We start from the raw sequence: 10,057 nt of genomic DNA, 5'->3' as shown, positions 1-10,057 counted from the left end.
TTCATGATAATAGAGATGAAACGTTATATTTTCACAAAAATATTTGTGAAGTGACAATAATCTGTCTCATCGTGCTATAATGGAAATTTGTTAATTGTATTATTATTCATTCAAGCTCATTGCTTAAGTCTATAGACAGTTAAACTCTTTGCCACAATGCAATGGTTAAATACACCAAGGTTTTGCTAGATTGTCCCATTGGTCAGCTTCCCTGTTAAGTGATGAGAACACACACCAAAATCATCCAATTATCCATATTTCACTAACTGTACTATCCATTTGTAATACCAAAAACACTGTGGTCTATCTTTACAGTCGCTGTCAAACAAAAGAAAATCAACAATGCTCTAAAGCAGTGGTCTTCAACCGGAGGTACTGCAGGGCACTGCCAATTTTCGTCCAAATAATTTATGTGAAAAATTTAAAAATGTATTTTAGACAAAAATAATAATATTGAGTAAACTCCAAGTATTAATAGGCAATAATAAGATACTTTTGACAAAAACTATTTACAAAATGAATGATTCCCATGCAACCACGGTGCGTGATGCAGAGCCTACACGTGACCAACCGCCATTGAAAAAAATTAGCTGGCTTGCTAGCAAGCTAAGTGTTGGCTAAAACGCAGTTCGGTGCTAAAATAATTAATAACTAGCCTACTACTAGGTTAATATGTGAAGTAGAATGGATCGCTTTGTAACAGTAACTAGGCCTCGAGCTCGGGATCCTACCGTTACTCCTTCCACCTCGTCCGAGACCACAGGTGATGGGGCTTCCCCAGCAGCACCTGCCCCAGCGGCAGAGGGTAAATGCAAAAGAGAGAAGTCCCGAAAATATTCACAAACCTACCTAAAGTTTGGAAACCGAAGGGATTGAATTGCCGGTGTGTGTTGTTTCTTCGGCGACGCTCTCAAACGAAAGCATGAAGCCATCAAAGCTGCAGCGACACTTGGAGAAGAATCACGGCCACTTGCAAGATAAAACACTGGAATACTTTCAGGCTCGTCTGAACTCTCTCCAATGCCAACAGACAACGATGAGAAAATCAGCGAAAGTTGGAGAGCTTGCTTTGAAAGCCTCATATCAAGTTGCTCTTCGCATTGCTCAATGTAAAAAACCATATAAAATTGCAGAAGATTTGATATTGCCCGCGGCCAGTGATATGTGCAAGACAATGGGAATGATGAATATGTAAATAAACTGAAGACTATCCCGTTGTCAGACACAACGATTGCTCGGCGAATTGGTGAAATGGCATCTGATGTGAGGGTGCAATTAATCAAGAAACTAAAATTGATGGAGGCGTTTGCATTACAGTTGAATGAATCTGTAGACATGTCCAAAGACACACAGCTCTTGGCATTTGTGCGTTTTGTTGACCAAAACGAAATGTGTGAGGGATTTTTGTTTTGTAAGAAGCTTCCTGAGCGCACAACAAGTTCTGAAATTTTCAAAGTGATTGATTACTTTTTCAGAGAAAATGACATAATCTGGGCAAAATGTGTTGCGATTTGTACTGACGGTGCGCGAGCTATGACTGGTCAAAAAAGTGGACTGATTGCGCTTGTCAAAAAAGTCGCCCCACAAGTTCTGTGGACTCATTGCATGTTACACAGAGAATCTCTCGCTGCCAAAGAAATGAGTGCTGAATTTGCTGACGTTATGGACACTGTTGTGAAGGCTGTCAATTTTATTAAGAAGAGTGCCTTGCAAACGCGTCTCTTTGCTTCTCTCTGCGATGCTACGGGAGAGGAACACAATGCGCTCCTTTACCATTCTGAGGTCAGATGGCTTTCTCGTGGATCAGTATTGGCACGTGTGTTCGAGTTATGCACAGCTATCCACGAGTTTTTAGTTGGTCAAAACCGCGCGGAGCTGGCTGCGGATTTCAATGACAATGTCTGGGTCACTAAACTGGTATATCTGGCAGACGTTTTCTCAGAGTTGAACAGACTGAACAGTTCTATGCATGCCATTCAGCTGTATGACAAGATGGAAGGCTTTCTGAAGAAAACAAAAAGATGGAGAGAGCGAATCAGGGGAGGTAACATTTCCATGTTTCCGTCAATGGAGGAGTTGGCTGATTCTGCGGTGCTCTCACCTGACGTGAAACGTGCAATTGTTGGACACTTGGAGGCACTGAAAAATACTTTTCTGAGGCTGAGTCCTGGAGAAGGGACAAGACATGGATACAGTTTCCATTCAAACACAATGCATCGGACAGCTCAAACTTGACAGCCTCTGAGGAAGATCAGCTGATCGACCTATCCACAGACAGTACGCACAAGAATGTGTATGAGTCAAGGCCTCTCATCCAGTTCTGGATCTACTGCCAGAAAGCCTTCCACCAGCTGACAGCAAAGGCAATGGTGAGCCTTTTGTCTTTTGCAACAACTTATCTTTGTGAAAGTGGATTCTCCTCCCTCACCTACCTGAAGAGTAAATACTGTTCAAGACTGCAGCCTGAGGATGATATGATGCTCTGCCTGACAACCTCCATCTCCCCCAGAATAGACAAGCTGTGTGCCACTCACCAGGGTCAGTCATCTTACTGATGTAGACCTATGTGTCAGCCTGAAGCTAAAGTTAAGCTAAATGTTTCATTGTAAAAAAAAAAAGTATAAGCCTCAATCTATAATAATAATAATAATAATAATAATAATAATAATAATAATAATAATAATAATAATGATAGTCATCATCAATAATAATTATGTATAAACGTTTTAGCAACCGTAAGCATAATAACTGAGTATATAAATAGGTTAATAAGGGATTATAAATATGTTATTATAGGCCAGGCTTAAAATGCAACATAATTTTATTTTATTTTTTTAATTTAGGGGGTCCCTGCTCTTTTTCTCTATCAACCAAGGGGTCCTTGGGCTGAAAAAGGTTGAAGACCCCTGCGAGTCTAAAGCATTTAGAACTGCATTTCAATCAGTTGGTAAATTATTTATCACTTTATCACAAATAAACTGTCAATAAACCACGTCCTTCGATCTGATATGATTTAGGCCTACTACTACCACAACTTCCCGCTTTGATAAATTAGTAGATGTGGGGACTGACAAGATATTATTGTTTGGTAATGTGACAAATTATTAGACTATTACTTTAGATGGAACAATGGTCCTGAATGCCCCTTGATGTGATTTTTTTTAAATTTTAGATATGGCTTCCAAATACATTTCTGGCCATTCTTATTTGACCTTTGCACTCCCTTATAATAATAAAAAAATCTACAAAATCAAATTTGGACTCACAGTATGGCCATTGCGCATACCTTGCCATATCCAAACCAGTGCAAACAGGGAATAAAATGTAACTTGCAGCCGAGCGCGTCTCCGCCCCCATCCAACACACGGTGGAGTCTCTCTCTCTCTCTCTCTCTCTCTCTCTCTCTCTCTCTCTCTCTCTCTCTCTCTCTCTCTCTCTCTCTCTCTCTCTCTCTCTCCCTCGCTCTCTCTCTCTGAGTTGAGGATGACAGCTTGTCTCGCATCCACAGACATTTTCAAAGGCAGCAACGGTTGAACAGCACTTTTGACGTCAGGAATAATCATTACTTTCTCATCCGGGTCTTCTCTCCTCTTGTGGTAATATTTACTTTATCCAGACCGGAGAGCTTGGCGGCGGCTTAAGCCTTTACAATACATATGCATATATGTAACGGGAACGGCGGCTGGAACACCGGACTTTACCCAGCTTCATCTGGTGCAGATTATTTTAACTTTTCCTGCAAAACAGAGCGGATATTTACTGTTCAACTTCTTTTTTATCTTTTCCAAATGATTTTTTAATGGCTTCGGCATGGAGATAGCCTTGGTGAGTTTTGAGAACGGCGGCGCTAAGGGGAGCGGTGGCAATGCCGACGAGACCTGCCGGAACGCACTGGATCTCCCTCAACCACCTTTGGTCCAAACCGGACTTGGCGAGGACTCCTATAGTAAAGAGCTAAACACCCTCGGCAGTCGTCAGCAAAGCTCCTGGAAAATCAACGACATGAACAACACCTTCAGCTGCAGCGAAAATGCCATGGATGCGCTTTTACGCGCGGATCACAGTCCCCATCTGTTTGATGAGGACATGTTGGACATGGACATGGACACGGAGAGCAACGAGAGGGTGCTGATTAACATAGCCGGGCTGAGGTATGAGACACAGCTGGGGACCCTGAACCAGTTTCCTGATACTTTACTGGGAGACCCCGCTAAGAGAATAAAATACTTTGATCCACTCAGGAACGAATACTTTTTCGACCGCAACCGGCCAAGTTTTGATGGGATATTGTATTTCTATCAGTCGGGAGGGAAGATCCGGAGACCTGTCAATGTGTCAATTGATGTGTTCGCAGATGAGATTAGGTTTTATCAGCTGGGCGAGGAAGCCATGGAGAGGTTTCGTGAAGATGAGGGTTTTATCAAAGAGGAAGAAAAGCCATTGCCTCAAAATGAATTTCAAAAGCAGGTTTGGCTTATATTTGAGTATCCGGAGAGCTCCAGTCCTGCGAGAGGCATCGCCATTGTCTCTGTGATTGTAATCACCATATCCATCATCACATTCTGCCTGGAAACGTTACCAGAGTTCCGGGATGAGAGGGAGCTGCCGGTGACCAGCCGACCTGACAACAGCACTGCGCCCCGTCCGTCCCTCACCTTCACGGACCCCTTTTTCATCATAGAGACCACATGCGTGATATGGTTCACTTTTGAACTAATAGTGCGCTTCTTCGCATGCCCCAGTAAGTCAGAGTTCTCTAAGACCATCATGAACATCATAGACATCATGTCTATCATGCCTTACTTCATCACAGTGGGCACGGAGCTGGCAGAGCAGCAGGGGCAGGAGCACCAGAACGGGCAGCAGGCCATGTCTCTGGCTATCCTGAGGGTCATCCGCCTGGTCAGGGTCTTCAGGATCTTCAAGCTCTCCAGACACTCCAAAGGTCTCCAGATCCTGGGCCAGACGCTGAAAGCCAGCATGAGAGAGCTCGGCCTCTTAATCTTCTTTCTCTTCATCGGAGTCATCCTGTTCTCCAGCGCCGTTTACTTCGCAGAGGCGGACGAGCCGGAGTCTCATTTCTCCAGCATCCCCGATGCCTTCTGGTGGGCTGTGGTCACCATGACAACTGTTGGCTATGGCGACATGAGGCCGGTGACGGTCGGGGGGAAGATCGTCGGTTCTCTCTGCGCCATCGCCGGCGTGCTGACCATCGCCCTGCCGGTGCCAGTCATCGTATCAAACTTCAATTACTTTTATCACAGAGAGACGGACCAGGACCAGTCGTCTCTAAAAGACGAGCCGAACAGTGGGCGCGCGAGCCCGGAGTTAAAACGGAGAGGGAGTAAATCATCTGTCAAATCGCAAGACGTGGAAAACAACGACGGGGCCACGTCGGTGGAAAAGGCGAATATCAAGGCAAACAGCAGCATGGACATCAAGAGATCTCTTTACGCATTCTGCTTGGACACACGGGAGACGGACCTGTAGCCTCAGTCTGCTTTGTTTCCTTAAGATACTGTTAAGCCACAATATCTTAAAGCCCATAGTGTCAGTTGTGTAAAAATACCCCCATTAATGGGCTCTAAGTCTTTGCACAGTCGAAGGATCAACACGTTGCAATCCTGAAAAGTTTTAGAGCGACGGGGTTGATTTATAAAAAGCACATTATAATCCCCTCATCTGGTAAGCACATCCGCCAGAAAACCCTGCGCGCACATGAAAATGAGGAGTTATGAACAAACCACATCGCATGCAGCATAGTGGCCCTTTAAAGTAGGAACATCTCCAGTATTTGATCATCACACCCGAATCAAACTCATGGGGAAATTAGTGAGAAAAGTAGGGCGTCTACGCTACAGATAGTGCACTAATCAAGGACGGCAGGACTAGAAATAATTACTTGCGCGCTTGACATCGGAGAGGATTATGTTGTGAGGCTGTTAGGCCTTAACGGAGCTCCAGCAACCAATCAGGCTCTTGTACATACTGTATGAAGTAGCCTTTGTCCATAGTACAAAAAAAGAAAAAGAAAAAAAGAAAGAAAAAGCCAAATGGGTGTTTTATTTTCGTATGTACCGTCAGTTAGTCGTATGTTTACTCTAAAAACGTTGCATTTAATGCACCTGCAAATATGTACATATTTCGTATAGGCCTACTATTTATGAATTGGATTACGGTGTTATTGTAGATCTGAAAAAAATGAGAAATAAAACAATTTATTTTTAAGATACAGACACCTGTTTCCTCTACTCAGGTTCTGTAAAAGTGAGATTCTTGCTTTCCTTTTTTCTAATGAGAGTTGATTCACTCTCTATGCTGACAGACTTTAAAAAGAAGCGCTGGGACTCGATTTGTTGAACAGCAGCCTTGTTACTGATCATTCGAACTACAGAACATTGAAATATAAAAGGACACAACATGGAAGTACTGATGGATGAAAGCGAATGCGGCCGTAAAGAGGACAGCGCAGAGGCCATCTGGAGAGAGCAAGCAACGCAGACATCAGGTTAGTGCGGTACAGCAATGCATTTGACTGATTTGGGCGTTAAAAATAGTAATTCAAAATGCGAAAACAATCACTGATAGATTGCCTTTGTGGTTTTATCTAAAATAAGTTAAGAAAACAAATGAGCAGTGACAGTGGAGATTCAGGTAAGGAGCTGTTCTTTCAGCACCACACTGGAATGTAAAGAGACTGAGGTTTGCCTCTGGAAATCAGGGCTTCATCTTCATAATTTTTATATGCCATATCCCTAAATAAACCCACTTGACCTCCATTTGATAAGATACAGTCCCAGGAACCCATTTGGAAAGATTTGACTAACTGTCTTCACTGTATGTGGGAGATAATAGTGGTGAGAGTGAAAACTAGGATCACAGTACCCGTTGTTATGCCTTCTCTAACTGAGATGATTTCTAGTTATAGACATTATAGTGAGATTAAACTGTTGCTCATTTTTCTGGGGACCCTCTGCAACGCATTCAAGGACGCCCTGGCTGTCCCAGGACCCTAGTTTGTGAAGCATCAAGCGTCATGTTTTATGGCTGTGAAAAATAATTTCCTCTTAAGGACAATAAACTAACTAACTGCTGTTGCGTAAAGCGGCTTGACGAGGGACTTTACCCCTGAAACCTTTTACTCACCCCATGATGAAAGCCTGAGTCTTACGGCCTACATTTAGGAATTCACTGGTGGATTAGTTGTGGATATAAAGCTGACAGTCCTCAAGCTGAACCCATTTCACCTTGGTACAGTGGGGGGTAGGTCCCCCCCCCCCATCTCCCTCATTCAGAAGGTACCTAAAGTGTGGGAACAGCCAGCAGGTGTCTCTGTAGAGAAATGTTGAGTTTATGTTTGACGTGTGTAACTGGATGTCAAGTTTCCGACCTTTCAAAGCAGATTACAATACAATGGGTTTTGCCTCATACCGTCGTACCAGAGAGGGATGTGTGTCTCCTTTTGCAGTGTGTGTGTGTGTGTGTGTGTGTGTGTGTGGAATGAGGGGGTTGGACAAGGGCTTTTCTAGCATGGCACTCTCCCTCTTGTTCTTTTGTCATGTCTGTGTCAGCAATAGGCCAGTTAATGATACTAATACTAATACTAGGATAAATAATAATAATAATCATCATCATCATCATCATCATCATTATCATCATCATCATCATCATCATCATCATAATCATGTTTTAGAAGTCTGTAGTAAGAGTAATTAAGATTAGTCCCTTTGGATGAAACCCTAACCCTAACCCTAACAGCTGACTTGGGTCTGCTTCTGGAATCAACATTTTCGCTTCAGTGTTGATTTTTAGCTCAAGTCTTTGTATTTTGACCAGACAAACAGCATAAGGGAAGATGCCATTTAGCGGTTTCCTAGAAGTTCTTAGTGTCTTGCAACTCAAAAAGGTCAGAGTAAACTCTGCGCAGCAAACTTTGCAGAAGCCAAAACTCACTGCATTCGTTTCCATGATTTTGAAGGAATTAGAGGCGCCCACGAGACTCCCGCCTCCCACTGTGGAAGGTGGAAGGTGGAAATGAGAACTTGTTAAAAAGGTCAGTGGAAAATTGTGGCCGATGCATAGAGACCACAGGCATGCGCGGCCTGTTGGCGGGTGTTGCCTTTCAGCTGTCCCACTGGGTGCTGTGAGGGTGGCAGGTGCTTCTCGCCTTGGGACGGACCAGTCTTTACCTAAAAGACATGGCAAGCTTACAGTGTAATGAAAAAATGTAGAGCACTGCCAATGAGAGCCACATGTACAGCAAACAGCACAGCAGCTGATTTCACTGATTAACACACCTTCATGCAGAGGAGGAACTAATCAGCGAAATCAGTTGCTGTAGTGATTGGCTGGACAGAAAACATGCATACACGTCTCTCTATGGCACACGGTTAGAGACCGCTGATACAGAGCATGCTGTATATTATTCTGAAATGTAATTGCATTGCATTCTACTATCTACATGCAAAACATGCTCACAGAATTTCATGAAACACTGATTACGTGTTGTGGGTACAAGTAATGTGTAATATTACGTTTCTCAACTATGAAAGATTGGACACGTCATTTTCTGTTCCTGGAAAGTAGGGTTTCGGTTCAGGGTAAAGCTTAGGCTTTGGTTTAGGCAACTAAACGTTTTGTTAAAGTTAGGGGAAGGTTTTGGTCATGGTTAAACAAGGTAAAATTTCACAGAAAATGAAAACTTCACTCCCAGTAGAAAAGTTCTTGTCATGAGTTGGGAATTGAACCTGGATCGTCAGAGTTGAGGATAAATGTATCTGCCCATCCATCCCCCCGACCTCCACACCCTTACTTTCCACCGCGCTCTTTCAATGTCAAATTACTTCCTGTTTCTAGTCGTATCTCCTCCACTTAATCCTTTCCTGCTGGGGGAAACAGATTTCTCTCCCTTTCTCTCCCACCTTATTTGAATTTGAAGACACCGTGCTCATTTCATGACATTTCATGAGATGCAGGCTGCAACATGCCATTCAAGCTAAGTGTGACATTCCACGCAACAGATTTCCTTCTTGATGGTTTCATTTGAAAGAAAAAAAAAATGCAACAACCACAAAAAAAAAAAAGCAAAAAAAAACAACAAAAAAAAACAGAATGAGAAGTTAGATAACACTTCAGCTCCTGGCCATTTTGCTACTTGGTTAGATATACTGAAACGCTGTCATTGCACAATAGAGCAGGGTGTATGTGTGTGTGTGTGTGTGTGTGTGTGTGTGTGTGTGTGTGTGTGTGTGTTGGGGGTGGGGGTGGTGGGGCTTTGATGTATACCCTCCTTAAGTTTCAAAGGGTCATCTGGAATTACTATATGGAATTATCTGGTGATGTACTATAGGTTGGAATGGCTAACATTGAACATAATCCCAATCAGTGGCCCACTGTGCAAAGGAATGGCAGGGAGCTTCATGTTCAAGGTCTGACAGAACTGCTGAGATAATGTATTGCACTCCAATGAATGGCATGACAGCTTCTCTATAGTAGCTGGTAGATGCATTGTAACTCACAGTGATATATAGTAGCCCTCTGCGTGGCTATAAGGGCAATCTATTTTGACAATAGGGGTCACTATAGTTCACAGTGAAGGTTTATTAGGCATCATGATAGCTATTTGGAGATGAGGATTAATGCCTAAATGAGTTATCTAACGTTTGTGTTATGAGCCTCAGGAATGGAGGTTCAAGACAATGAAATATACTGAAATTCAAGGCCAAAGTTAAAGTGGAGGTTTGTGTTTGTTATTTATTTTGTCTCCATCTTTGGTACTGAGAGCTGGTTATGCCCATAGCCATTGGTTATGTTTTTTTTTGCACTGCGCTTCCCAGAGACCACCTGTCAATCAAACAGTGTGGGCGGAGCTTGGGATTTTCTGTCGATGCAGTTTGAGTTTCTGTAGGTGGCGCTCTTTTCTTTGTCTGTTCAGCCACGGTGGCTATCGCTGCTCATGCTAAGTACCCAGTTCTTCTTCTATTTATTCCAAACAAACCAGAAATGTAAAACGCATCACTTCCTGTGTGGCAGAGGTTTTTTTCCCAGGAAAGAGCTA

General features: G+C 43.1%; 1 protein-coding gene across 1 annotated transcript; it reads left to right on the top strand.

Annotated features, from left to right (window-relative positions):
- Nucleotides 1-3,810: 3,810 nt before the first annotated feature.
- LOC139916277 (potassium voltage-gated channel subfamily A member 5) lies at nucleotides 3,811-5,490 on the top strand. The gene has a single exon (XM_071905092.1). The coding sequence runs from the start codon at nucleotides 3,811-3,813 to the stop codon at nucleotides 5,488-5,490; it is 1,680 nt and encodes a 559-aa protein (XP_071761193.1).
- Nucleotides 5,491-10,057: the final 4,567 nt, after the last annotated feature.

The sequence above is a fragment of the Centroberyx gerrardi genome, chromosome 24 (assembly GCF_048128805.1).
Source record: "Centroberyx gerrardi isolate f3 chromosome 24, fCenGer3.hap1.cur.20231027, whole genome shotgun sequence".
Taxonomy (NCBI): Eukaryota; Metazoa; Chordata; class Actinopteri; order Beryciformes; family Berycidae; genus Centroberyx; species Centroberyx gerrardi.
The sequence above is the reverse complement of the archived record's forward strand: the minus strand, read 5'-3'. Positions and strand labels throughout refer to the sequence as shown.